At 35.7% G+C, this 14,804-nt stretch overlaps 1 protein-coding gene across 2 annotated transcripts in view; it reads right to left on the bottom strand.

Moving 5' to 3' along the window:
* The window catches only part of LOC150093755 (uncharacterized), a 96,647-nt gene that overhangs the window by 11,546 nt on the left and 70,297 nt on the right, over nt 1-14,804 (bottom strand). For both annotated transcript variants that reach the window (XM_090413082.1, XM_090413083.1), the window contains exon 2: nt 7,124-7,306. In XM_090413082.1, coding sequence (XP_090269208.1) covers nt 7,124-7,306 — 183 coding nt within the window. The remainder of the gene's footprint in view (nt 1-7,123; nt 7,307-14,804) is intronic.

Genomic DNA, 14,804 nt, shown 5'->3' with positions numbered 1-14,804 from the left:
ATGAAATTCCAATTTTCAACTTGGCAATGAACGTGTTAAAAGGTCTCAAAGTGAGCATCATTTGTGTGCCATCCAAGTATAGTAAATTAAGTCCAGTATGACTGCTGCTACAGTTGCAGATACTCTTTCATTAATGTTACAATTCACAGATTTTGTCAACATTGACAATAATTTTCTCATGCTCTTACATCACTATTCTAGTTGGTTAAATGAATAGCATCTTCATTCTCCAACCTATAGACTGTGTAGGTTCAAATTTTACTATGACATAAAGGTGTCATGAATATTTGTTTCATGGTTTGCCACAAATATTGAAATAATATATATAATTTTCATCAAGTGCAAGATTACCACCATGATCCTGCTTTTTTGGAAATCTGAAGTGGCTTGTACCATGTTCAGTTTCTAGGGCATTGTTTTTAAATAATCTAAATCCCTAATCCATCCATGGTAAAGTGATATAAGGGTTTAAATCATACTAGTACAGCGAATTTCAACACCAGTTGAAATTTGCTGGTGTTGAATTTCAACTGGTGTTGAAAATCAATCAAAATTATTCCTATTTTTTTTCCAGATCATCAAAAAAATTAAAAGAATATATTTTTAGTGTGCTGCAGAATTTTGATAATTAGTCTAGGTGTGCCATGTTATGAAAAAGGTTGAAAATCACTGTACTAGTACATGGTATGATCTAAACATTTTTCATGGGTAGGATTGTCACTTGAAAAAAAAAAAAGATCCATTGGCATCAGATTTGGACTTCACAGAAACAATGCTATTGGTCCACCTATTTCATCAGTTAGGAAACTTAGCATTTAATGCATGGAAGACTGAAACAAGTTGGAGAAATGTGTTGGTTGAAAAAAAAAATAGCAATTGCATTTTATTTTTCAGTATCTTCCATGGGTTTCCGCAGAGGGGGAAAAACAAGGTACTTCCCCCCCCCCGATCAAGTAAAAAATTCCACAAATTATAATCATAAAAGTGATTGAGATATGTAACCTTACACCCTTGACCATGGGACGCTTTGTCCATCTTAAAATTTTATTACGGGTTGGCTGGTTTCAGCCCTTGGCAGGGTAACCATAGAACACGTGTTTCATCTATTGCAGCAATAAAACACATGATCCTGTTTTTGGTTCATCTTTTTCTGATTTGCGAAAAAAAATGTCATTACTGTTGTGAACAGCGACCAGTTCGTTTGTGTCAGAAATGTACCATTATATAAGAAGGTATGGCTTATATGGTTAAGTTCAGCTGAGATGACTCATTGGAAAGATTAATAGCTGTATTAGAGTTTTAATGATACCATACTGATGAGAAAGTTTATGAATATATCAGCCAGCATGAGTAGTTTTCTGTATGGTTTAAAAAGAAGATCACCATTTGGAAGATATGTTATTAAGTTGTTTAGAAAGGCTAGACTGTTATTAATCTCTTTTTAATGGATTCTTATTGAAGGTGAAGGAAATATGTGTCTATGCCATGAGACCATACTATTGACATTTTTCTTGAAAAATTGGAGGCAGTAGTTGTGAAATATCTCATGAGAAAGGCTGTTCCAGAAGACAGGTGATGAAATAAATGAGAAAGAGCAGAAAAAAATTCAATGTGTTTGAAGTTGTACTGAAAACACATATACAAACTCCTTTTTTTTCTTCAAGATGAGTTTGTATTTCATGTTATAAATATATTATACTTTTAATATGCTATGTAGTATAACTGGATTATATGCATAATTGTAGGGGAGAGGGATGTACTGTTTTCTGTGATACCTAATATTTTTGGTTCTCTGATGATCCTACAGTTTTCTGTTTAGGTTGGTTAATCATGTCTGCACCATAATTTTGTTGGTGGTGTTTTAAATTCTCAAAAAGAGTCCAAAAATATTTTTGTTACATTTGCAAAGTATATTCAGGTACGAATGATTTGAAAAGAGATAAAATGGAAATGATAGAAGACCTGAATGAATTGTTTGAGGTAGCAAAAGAAAAGAGTGAGAGAGTTAGAATGATTAGTCTTTTGCCACGGTATGACAGTGAAATGTTTAAAAGGAGGGCTATAATTGCGAATGACTTTATGCGTGGGTTATGTATGACGAGTGGTGTGGAATTTGTTGATGTGTGGAGTGAGTTTGATGGGTGAAAGGATCTATATAAGATGGATGGCTTGCATTTGAATGGTTACGGTGTAAGAAGACTTGAGAAAGTGTTGCTGAATGTAGTGGATGTGCAAATTCAGGTAAACTAGATTTGTTAAGGGGGGGGAGTAGAGATACAGTCCTTATGGAGGCAGTTGAATGTAAGAATGAATATAATATGCCAGAGCAAATAAGGACAACAAATCTGAGTGGGATAGTTAATATAAGGCATCAAGGTAGGGTTGGGGCTAATGGGAGTCTTAAATTCATGTACACTAATACTAGGAGTATTAGGAACAAGAAGGAAGAGTTTTGGGCCATGGTTGGCACTTCCAGACCACAGGTTATAGGTATTAGTGAAACATGGCTGACTGTAGATGATATAACTAGTGGGATTGAATGTGATGGGTATAGTGTATTCAGGAATGACAGAGAGAATAAAATGGGGGAGGAGTATTGTTGATGATAGCTGATGAGCTCCAGCCAAGGAGAATAGAAGTTGAATTGCAGGATAGAGAAAAGAGCACATTTGAGGCCATTTGGTGTGAGATTGTGGCTAGCAGAACTAAATACACAATTGGGTGCTGCTATAGACCAGGTGATGGAAAAGATGATGGTGACAGTATGCACAAGCAAATAGAAGAAATGGGTGGAAGGAGGGCGATTATTATGGAGATTTCAACTATGGTTGCATTGATTGGAGTGAGGAGAGGACACACGGGAGGAAGGAACTGGATTTTATGCGGTTATTAAGGGATAACTATCTGCGACAGCATGTAATGGAAAATACTAGGGGTCAGAGAGTGCTTGACCTAGTAATTACATCTGAGGATTTGGCTGTAACAAATATGACCACATTGCCACTAATTGGTGAGAGTGATCATAGGGTCTTAACTTGGGAGGTGGCTAAAGGTGTAGAATTTTCAATTAAGACAGGGTACATGTGGAATTATCGGGCTGGTAAGTATGACAAGCTTAGGAGTTTGATTGGTTCAGTGCCATGGCATGTACAACTGCAAGTACTAGAAGTTGATAGTGCATGGGAGGTAGTTAAGAAGTGCTTGCATGAAACAATGGCTGACTGTATACCTAGAGTCCGAATAATAAATCAAGTAGGGGTTAAATGGATGAATAACACCATTAAGCTTGAGTTGCAAAAAAAGAAACAACTATGGAGGGAATTTAAGGAGAAGGGTGACCGGCAGGCACATGAACGGTATAAAGTGCAGGCCAGAAGGGTGACGAGTGTGGTAAGAAAAGCAAAAAAGGATTACGAAAGAACATTGGCCATGCAGGCTAAAGAGAATCCTAAACAGTTTTTTAGATATGTAGCAAGTAAAAAGAAAAACGTACATGGCAGATTGATTTTAAAGAATGCCGATGGTAGGGAGGTAACTGAATCAGTTGAGATAGTTGAGTTACTGAGTGAGCACTTTGCAAAAGTATATCATCCAGGTGGTGACATTGCAGAAACGAATAAACCAGTAGATTATACGGGAATTGTGGTTAATGAAGTGGAGGTGAGTAGTCTATTGCATAACCTCAATGTCAATACATCTGTGGGATTGGATGGTATACCAGCTCGTGTTGTACGAGAAGCAGCTAAAGAATTGTCAGTACCCTTTACCATTTTGTTTAATTTGAGTCTTGGGTCTGGGTTAGTCCCGAGTGGGTGGAAAGAGGGGAAAATAGTTCCACTGCATAAAGGTGGTTCCAAGACTGCTGTTGTAAATTACCGACCGATTAGCATATCAGGAATCATTGTCAAGGTCTTAGAGAAATTAGTCAAGAAAAGAATACAGGATTGGATAGATGAAAATGGGATATTGTATGGGGGACAACATGGTTTTGTGAAGGGTAGATCATGCCTCAGTAACTTGCTCACGTTTTATAACACAGTGACGCTGAACTGGATAGGGGTAATGGGTTTACAGTGATACTACTGGACCTTGCCAAGGCCTTTGATAGGATACCACATGGAACCCTAATCAGTAAACTGGAGCAGATGGGTATAGATATAGGGTTGGTGAGATGGATAAGAGGGTGGTTGAAGGAGAGATATCAAAGAGTGGTTTATTCAGGAGTGGAGTCTAAAAGACATCTTGTGACTAATGGAGTGCCACAGGGCTCTGTTCTTGGACCACTGCTTTTCAATTTGTTCATCAATGATATTGGAAAGGATCTGAGAGGAAGTGTTCACTTGTTTGCTGATGATGCAAAGTTGGGTAGAGCAATTGTGAGTGCACAGGATGTCAAAATTTTACAGGATGATTTGGATAGTTTGGAGGACTGGGCTAGGAAAAATGGATGTCAATTTAATGTGGCAAAGTGTAAGGTTATGCACTTTGGGGTGAAAAGAATAGCAGCAGTATATCGCATTGGTGGAACCATACTCCAGGAGATTGATGAGGCCAGGGATTTGGGAGTATTGGTGGATAGGGAGTTGAAGTTTAGGGGGCACATTGCAAAAGTGACTAAAACAGCTCACCAAATCAACTGGCTTCTGAAAAATACTTTAACATGCAGAGACGAACAAGTTGTTGTTCCTCTGTATCGAGCCTTGATAAGACCCCATCTGGACTTCTGTGCCCAGCTATGGGCACCAGGGTTTCTTCGTGATGGGGAGGAAGTGCAGAGGGTCCAGAGACGAGTGACCAAAATGATAGTAGGTCTGTGGAATGAACCTTATGAGAATAGGTTGAAGATTTGTGGGTTGCAGAAATTGGACGATAGGCGAAGGAGGGGTGACATGATTGAGATATTCAAATTACTGAAGGGTTTTTATAAGATTAATCCAGAAGATATTTTTGAAAATATGACTGGTGGTGGGAGGACTAGGGGCCATGCATGGAAGCTGGGCAAGAGCGTGGTTGACAAGGGTGTTAGAGCTAGGTTCTTTACTTGGAGAGTGGTAAATGAGTGGAATAAGCTTCCAGAGTCTGTTGTGGGTGCTACGACCGTGAATGAGTTCAAGGCAAGGCATGATAGATACTGTGTGAATGTTGAATAGTTGTTCTTGACATGATGTTAGGGCCTCCCTCGATGAGTCTGTCGACTCCTTGGAGTTTCCCGGAACAACAATAATAATAATAATAATAATAATATTTTTTTCTCTCCCTTGATGAGTCTTGGACTTCCTGGAGGTGTAACATAATAATAATAATAATAATAAAGATTAATCTAGATTTTACAGGGAAGCAGAAGTGAGGTTTTCTTTTTCTCCCCCTGCATAGAGGCTATACAGAATAAATAAATTAAATGGGGAAGAATAATCATTGAAAGATGTGAAAAGGAAAAATAACGAAAATAACTGGCAACAGTTATTATTATTGCCTGGTGGTAAGAACATGCCTGGATGTTTGATGTTGAAGAACATACTACATCCTAAAGAATAAAATTTTTCATTTTAAAATTTAAATATACAGTATATATATATATATATATATTTTTTTTTTCAAAATGAGTTTGAGATAGATAGTCTCAGACTGTGGCTGTAGAATTGGTTTTTTTTTTAAGAGACTAACCAAACCTCAACAATGGTTGAAGTTTGGGCAGTTCATGAGGCAGTTTGTACATTGTTCTCTGATGATAGCAATTTGATGTTGCTGAAATATCAGAAATATTAATTAAAATTAAGTGTGATTAGTATTTAGTCTATGTTGTAATTTCCAAAAAATTATGTTAAATATTATTGTTATTATTCAGGATCCTCACATGGTGAGAATTCCATCTTAGACTACACAAAATCTACCATATTACTCCTTAAACTTGTTTAATTGTTCATGCTCTCACCATCCTATCAAGCAATGCATTCCACTGCCCAACCAATCTCCAAAATCAAAAGCAATTTCTCATCCTCCTGCTCACTGCCTCTATTTGCAACTTCTAGGGAATGTCCCTCATCCTTGCTTCTTCTCCTTGTTCCACCATGCAGAAGATCTTCCCCAATTGTCAACCCTGCAACTCAATGGGTTTAAATGTTACAATCGTGTTACCTCTTTGTCTTCTACTCATCAAACTCTGCAGTCTATGACCTCAGCACACTGGTGCACCCAGGGAGGGGGGGCCAAGGAGCCCTGAACCCGAAAAAAAGAAAAAGGAAAAAAACACTAGAAAAATTTCTGAAAATTTTTTCCTAATTAAAATTCATTTTTTTTAAAATTTATGTTGTGTCGTGTCTTCTATTTCTATGCTACTTATGAATTAGCGGTCACATAAGGTGGGAATACCCTATAGCTCTAGGGAATCCTGGCCGCTGTGAAAGCAAGGCAAACGAAGTAGTACTCGGGAGCTATTTCGTCTGCCCGAGCCAAGCCAGAGAAGATCACGGGTATCATGTATTAACGGTCACTGCAGATGCTCAGTCACAGCTCATATGCAATGCGTAGTGTGTATTCTCAAATCATCTACTCAACTCGGCTCCCCCTAAGATTAAATCTCGAGTGCTCGGGCCCCCTCTAAGATTAAATCCTGAGCGTGTCACTGCCTCAGTATATCCTCATAACAAACACTGTACAGCCTTGATATCATTTTTTATAAATTAAAGCCACAAAGAAATTATATACTTGGTTTAATCCTTTATCCAAGTGTAAGCAAACAAGTTTTCACCTGAAATATTTTCAGGACTGGGGCAACTCGTATATAGAAGCTAATGACTTCACGCCTTAGTCATTTTTGTTATCTGGCTCTGTGTCCTCTACAACATCAATTTATCCCTCTCAGATCCCGTCACAAGATCTGAGAACAGTCAGAAACAAATATTTGAGAAGCAAGTGAAGAGAAAGAGCAGCATTTATAAAATGCACATCAGATATTCTGTTATTATAATTGGAAATGAATATTACTACTAATAAAAATGTTAACTCAACAATGAAGATATTTAAGAATATTTTCATCCTTAAATGTTACAACTGAGCACCTTTAGCATAATCCAATAAAATAATATAAAATGCTGGAAATGAAATATTCACTTGAAGTATTCACCTGATTCACTTGAGGGGCTGGGATGAACTGGGATATCTGGAGATGAATTTAACATGGATTTTTCACTTTCCTCTGAGTGGGCAGTGTCTTTTTCTTCAAGCTGTAAATCACCATGAGGAACAGTGTCATCATCCTCTATCAGTTCAACATGTACATTGACCTCCTCCAGTCCTTCTGATTCTGCTAAAATACAAATAGTAGATAGGTATAGTAATGCATGTGCCTGAGAACTCAATTATAAGTTATTGGCTGAAAAAAAAAAACAATTGTTGTAATATTTTGAATTATTATAAAAATAAAAAAAATTAACAATTAAAATAAGATGACAGAATGAATAAGATGAAGGAGATAAGCTGACTGGAAACACTCATGGTTAGTCAATGTATAGTTCACCTGTTGTTTATGTCCCCCCCCCCCACACACACACAAAATTGAGATAGATAGTCTCAAACTATTGTTATAGAGTTAGCTTTCTACTGGATGTCCTGGTTTTCCTCTCACAAAGATAAAACTAATCTTGAAAATATTTAGTAACAGTTACATGTATACACTAGTATAAATATGAATTTGGTAATTTGTAGGATTTGTGATATTGCCCTACTTGAACTTATGTCTCCTAATGGAATGCTGATAATAATAATAATAACGACAACAAACCATCATGGAATCAACAGACTCATCATAGGATGTCTCATTCAACCAACAACATGTAAAACCTTCTAAATTTGGCTCACTGGTCTAGGAATGTGATTCTTGCTTTGGGTGCAAGGAATGGTTAGGTTAGGTTAGAACGATGGAACATATGCCTTTTGATTGGAAAAGACTTGAGTTCAATTTCAATTCTAATCATGATGTAAGGAATTGTTATATGTTTTTTTTCTTTGTTTTTTTCACTGAAAATGAGTTAGCTAATTTCATACAAGGTAGTAGGGATGTGTGTTCAGGCAAACAAGCCAGAGAATACATAATAGACAAAAATATTATATAGGATAATGTAGTGCAGATGGTGGATTATTAAGTATTAGACAGTGGTTTCTGTACAGTTGTATCAGAGTAGAATGGTCTCCTGCAATGAGTCCTAGGACACCATGGATGTGTCAGTATAATAATAATAATGTGAAAAAAAGAGATTATCAAAAAAAAAAATTACCAATGCTAACTACTAAAACTTAGCCTGCCCCAAGGAAACTCAACTGATAAAAAAGTAGGAAGGGGAATTGTAAAATACAGATATTTTAAGATGGTTTTGTTGGCTAGGATGACTGAGAGGATAGTGCGACCACTATGCAGCCTACAAGTTGTAAGTTCAAATTCCACCCAGTGTGAGCCAACCACCTTGAATATAGGAGGCCTCTTCTCACATGCCTTGAAAAAGATGTTTGATTACTAGAGAAGGGTTTCTAGACTTCGTAGACCACTCATTGTACTATTATTTAATATTAATATTATTATTAATAATATTAATATTATTTTTCAGAAAACAAAAAGCACCATTACTTTATTAGAAGATGTCGCCAACACAATAAACAAAGCTCTCAACAAAAACAAGTACGCCGTCCTTATACTGCTGGACCTAACCAAAGCATTTGGTAAGTAGTATGTCATGTTCAAGTGTATCAAATGCTTTGGTTAGGCCCAGCAGTATAAGGACGGTGTACTTGTTTTTGTCGAGAGCTTTGTTTATTGTCTTGGCGACATCTTCTAATATGCAGTGTTCCTCTTATACTCAATAGGTATAAGAGGAACACTGCATACATGGTTCAAGAACTACCTCTCAAACAGAACACAAGTAAAAAATAGGTACATGTCACAGTCGGAGTATACAAATAAAACACGGTGTACCTCAAGGTGCCATATTATCACCCACTCTATTCAACATATACATTAACGATGTTCATAACATATCCCTAAGAAGTCAAATATTTCAATACGCAGATGACACTGCACTACTAGCAATCCACACAGACATTAACACAGCTCTCTGCAAAGCACAACAAGACCTAAATGAAATCACAACATACTTCCACCGAAATGCAATTCTAATCAATGGCACTAAAACACAGATGTTGATAATACACAACCCAAGAATCATATGCGCCGCATCACTATCGATACACTGTCACACATACCGCTGCATTAATAACAAAAAATACCTGCCAATGTTCAGAAATCAAATCTGTAATACATGCAAAATACCTCGGTCTCTATATAGATTCCCACCTTAAATGGACAAAACATATAGAATACCTACACACCAAACTATGGATCATCGCAGCAAAACTCTTCCAAGTTAAAGACATTATTCCATCCAACATAAAAAAACTCCTATATCACAGTATATGCAAATCCCTACTCAGATACGGAATAACAGTCTATGCAAATACATCAAACAGCCACCTAACAAAATTAGAAACATTACACACGAAAATCGTGTCAACAGTGATCTGGACATCTTACACGCAACACCCAATATCCGACAAGCACATGGCGATACACAGAATTCTGAGCATTAAAAACCTGAAGCACTACATGACATTAACAAGGAATTACTTCAACATCACCTTGAAATAACAGAGACACATATCGTATAACACGACCTACAACAACTCTCTACATCCCCACACCCTTCAACAACTCATACGGTTCTTTTGTGAGATCACATCAGATACCCACGCAACTCAACAACCTACCAAGAAATTTAAAACACATAGATAACTACAGAACATTAAAAAACGAACTCTGGAAAATATACCAACAAAGTTAAGATACCATTAACACTAATATACACATCACAAATCACTAGCATCCAATGCCTCCATCCCATACATAAACAGTAGCAACAACATAAATAGTGAAGGCTAAATCTCACTCTCTTCATAAAAGCTAACCCAAGCTTCAAAGTAGGTGGGATTAACTTGCCTCACTCATCTACAAGTAATCCTTATAAACAAATGCAGAAATTTGTTTGTATAATCACACTTTCTCAAACTTTGAAAATAAAATAAATAAAATAAATAAAAATAAAAAAATTATACAAAAAATTCTGTATAATCTTCATTGTTAATATTAGAAGAACATGTGTTGTAAATACATAATATAAAGGCAAAAAAGTATTATTAAAAATTTTAATTGAAATCCAATGGAGAAATTGCAGCACTTAGTGAGGAACTCTGTAAAATTATAAGGTGCAATGTCACACAAGAAGTTTATTGTATGTATAAATATTTTAGAATGAATAAATTATCATTATTATTACTAAAAAAATATTATTATTATTATTTTTTTTTAATTTATTTTATTTTATTGTTCTTTCAAATATTTACATATGTACAATGATCATCTATTCAGTATATTATTTTACAAGGTTCAGCACTTTGTGCTACATATAATGAGATTTAAATAGTAATGATGATAACAGTTGTTTTTTTTTTATATAACAATCATAATAATAATTTAAATTATATTGTTCAGAGTTACATAAGTTGTATGATATTCATGTTGTGGTTTACTATTTTTTTTTTTTTTCAAGTTTGAAAAGGTGTGATTATACAACAGTATTTACACATATGCAATCTAAATATTATGTTTCCTTATTCTCACAAACATATGGTGTTAACTTATGATTTACTTTTAAAGGAATTTTTTTTTTTTTTTTACATTGCATACATTTGTTACAGTTATAATATACATTACATACATTTGTTTACATGTGATGTTTACATTACATACATTGGTTTACATATAATACATACATTACATACATTGGTTTACATGTGATACGTACATTACATGCATTTGGTTACATATGATACATCTTGGATGAGAACTAATTTATTTGCTTTCATCCTCGAAGCTTATATGTAAGCTTATCTGAGGATGACACCAGTTGGTTATTATGTATTTTTTTTTTTTTTTTTTTCTGTGTTGGGAAGCTACGAAATCTATGATTGAGAAATTTGCACACATTCGCACACATGCACGCACACAATAACTTGGAATGTATCGATGCGTTGCTGAACCGGAAGCCTGTGCGAATATATTGTATTTCATTAAGTTTGTATGGTATTTTGGGTGCGTGTTTCTTGTTCATAGTATGTCCTTAGAGCTCTTTTCAGGCTATTGTAGTTTGTAAGGTTTCTGTATTCAAAAGGTAATTTGTTTATCAAGTCTGGGATGTAGAAGTTTTGCGTGGCCTTTCCGTAGTGATTATTGTATTTATGTGTGATATAATTAGTAGTCTGAGGTCTTGTTATACTGTATGTATTTCTAACTGTCCTGTAGTTGGCATCGAAATAATGTTTTACCAAGGCTGCATAGTGACATAAATGTTTTGTTGTCAGTATTTTGTGTTCTGACATTGCAATGTTTATAAGGTCGTGATTTTCTCTTTGTTCCCAAAAGATCAGTTTTGTCATTTTGTACTGTAGCGACATTAATCTACTTAATTTATAGGGTGCACAGAAAGCATACGTTGTTATAGCGTATCTTAGTATATTTTGCATAGTGCTTTGTATATTAGTGTTTTTAGGCGTATGGGAACTATGTCTTTTAACCTGTAGAGTTTGCCACTTATTGTTCGGAGTTTGTTGTGTAGATGGTTTATGTGGCTATTCCAGTTCATATCTGCATCGAAGTAAATTCCAAGGTATCGTATTGTTTCAACATGAGTGATTGTAGTGGTTTTGCTGTTCTGTGTGTTTTTTATGTTGGAAAGTGGATGTTGGATGGTTATATATTTGTTATCAACTGGTCGAGTCAGTGGATTTCTGAATATCATTAATTTTGTCTTTTCTGAGTTTAGGTGTATGGAATTTTTCGTGAGCCAGTCTACGATCAGATTTATATCATGTTGCATATTTGTTTGAGCTATGCTTGCGTTATTATGGATGGATATTATTGCTGTATCGTCTGCATATTGGAATATCTTACCTTTGAGCGGTAACTGATTAATATCGTGCATGTAAATGTTGAATAGAGTTGGGGAGAGTACAGCTCCTTGTGGCACTCCACAGGTTACTCGTAGCTCTCTGCTTCGGTTTGATCCGATACGTGTGATATGCTTTCTATTTTGGAGGTAGTTTGTAAACCACCTGTGAAGAGGCCCATCTATTCCAACATGCCTCAGCTTTTCTAACCAGGTTTGATGTGTAAGTGTATCGAATGCTTTAGTTAGATCAATAAAGACTACCATGGCAATTTTGTTTTTGTCTAAGGCGGTATTAATTACATCTGTAAAGTCTTCCAAGAGAGATGTTGTTCCCTTATTTTTCTGAAAACCATATTGTGTTTTGGGGATAATATGAAAGATCTCAGTGTATGCAGTGAGTTTCTTCAGTATGATCCACTCCATAATTTGATTGATAATTGGTAATCTTGCTATGATTCTGTAATTGCTGATTAAATTTCTTTTTCCTTGTTTGTATATGGGTGTGATTATGGTGGTCTTTAGCATGCTTGGTATCTGTCCTGTTTTAAATATTTTATTTATTAGTTTTAGTAGGATAGGACTTAAACTAGTTGCATGTTGCTTTATATCTTTAGGTCTGATACCATCTATTCCTGGGCCTTTGTTTGGTTTGATTTGATGTACTGCTGAGAGAAGTTCTGCTTCTTTTATGGTTGGGAACCATAATGTCTGTTTTGATTGCGGTCCAAGTGGAGGGTCTCGTTTTGTGATTGGGGGAATATTTCTGTGCAGTTCTTGGATGGAGTCTGCAAAGTATTGGTTAAAGTCATTTGCTAGTTGTTGGATAGGTTTTGCATCTTTCATGAAGCTGTGTTTTATGGTTTCGGAGGCGGTGGTGTTGGGAGCAAAATCTAGCATCTCATTAATCAGATGCCAGGTTTGTTTCATGTTGTTTTGTGCGGAGGTTAGTTTGTCTTTGTAGTAGCTTCTTTTTGCATTTCTGATTTGTGTTGTAAGGCGATTCCTTGTTATCTTATATTCAGTTTTTAAAGCTGTGTTATTTGGATATCGCTTTAATTCTTTCCATAAAGCGTCCTTTCTGTGTATTTCTAGGATTAACGTTTGTGTTATCCAAGGATTTTGTGTTGTTTTTGATCGAATTCAGCCTTTCTTTGTAGCTTTCTTATATATTTCTTCCAGTGTGAGTTTAATGTTGTTGTATAAGATATCTGATGCCAGTTGTTCCCAGTCTGTTTTCTTATTTCGTGGTTGACTATTTCTTCGTCTATTATTGTTTTCTGTCGCTTTTCTTCTGTGGGACATTGCATGGGTATTGTCTTGGTGTGCAGGTTTAGAGCGGCGAAGTAATAGTCTGCTACTTTGCACTTATGACTGATGCAGTGTAACTATTTGGTGGTGCTCGGACGTTTATATGATCTAGACAGGAGGCAGTGATAGTATTTCCGAATATTTCTTCTCTAGTACATGATGTTATTGTTAGTATTAGATTATACATGGATAGTGTGTCTAGGTATTGTACAGTGTTGTTCTGGTTTTCATTTGCAATATTTATGTTTATGTCGCCAATTATCATTAGGTGTTCGGTTGAGCATATTTCTTGGCTTGAAAGCCAGCAATTGAGTTCGTGTATGAATTTTATCATGTTTAGGTTTGGTGGCCTGTAAATAGCATTTAGTATTATGGGATGCTGTGTATTCGTGGCATTAATGATTTCGAGACAGAGGGTTTCAGCATGCTCAAACTGATAGGCCGTTTCTTTTGCTATTAATTTTTGTTTGATAAAGATTAATATTCCACCCCCTCTTTTTGTTTAGCAGCATGATCTATGTTGTTTGAAGCCTGAAATTTGGAAAGCAGTCGCTTCATCATTAGTTATGGATACTTCTGTAAGAATCAATATATCAATAATATCAGTGTAATTCCTCAGATAAGCCTGTAATAATAACAGATGTTTTTGGATGCTTCTGATGTTAATATGCAAGATTGAGAGACCTCTCACTTGTACTGTGTTTTGTTTCCATGCATCAAGAGATTCAAAAGTACAATTATTGATGTATTCTGGTGTAATTACATCGATCTGATGGTTCACATTCATTTTTGTTGTGTTGAGATCTTCTTATTGAACTAAGTTGGAGTCTTTTGTTTCATTCTGGCAACCTGTCTATATCTTCCGAGCTTTTTATTTGTATAGACTTTGAAGTCTGACTTTCTCAAGAATATTTTGCCGTCTTTGATCCATAAAAATTGATACTTTTTTTCTGTTTTTTCTTTTCTTGCTTGGTACAAAAGGTTCTGATTGAAAGGTGTTAAATACTCAGATAGAAAGATCGGTGTATTATTATGAATAATAATAATATTAATATTATTTCTAATATTATTACTATTTAATATTATGTATATTACTATTATTATAGTACAATAATAGTACATTGTACTATTATTACAGTGGGTGGTCTAAAAATGTTCGTAGCTTTTCATGGATTAAATATTATTATTATTATTATGTAACACCTCCAGGGAGTCTGAAGACTCATCGAGGGAGGGCACCTACTCTACAGCTCTTTGTCTCTACTACTTCACCAACCGCAACTACCTTCATCATCTACACCAACACCATCTACCGGCGACCACCACCTTCCATCATCTACACCAACACCATCTACCGGCGACCACCACCTTCCATCATCTACACCAACACCATCTACCGGCGACCACCACCACTAATGTTTTCACACACAATCACAAACATTCATG

Source organism: Typopeltis vanoorti, chromosome 23 (genome assembly GCF_054136105.1).
Source record: "Typopeltis vanoorti isolate ZY-2024b chromosome 23, IOZ_Tvanoo_1.0, whole genome shotgun sequence".
In the NCBI taxonomy this organism is placed as follows: Eukaryota; Metazoa; Arthropoda; class Arachnida; order Uropygi; family Thelyphonidae; genus Typopeltis; species Typopeltis vanoorti.
This window is presented reverse-complemented; position numbering and strand designations above follow the sequence as displayed.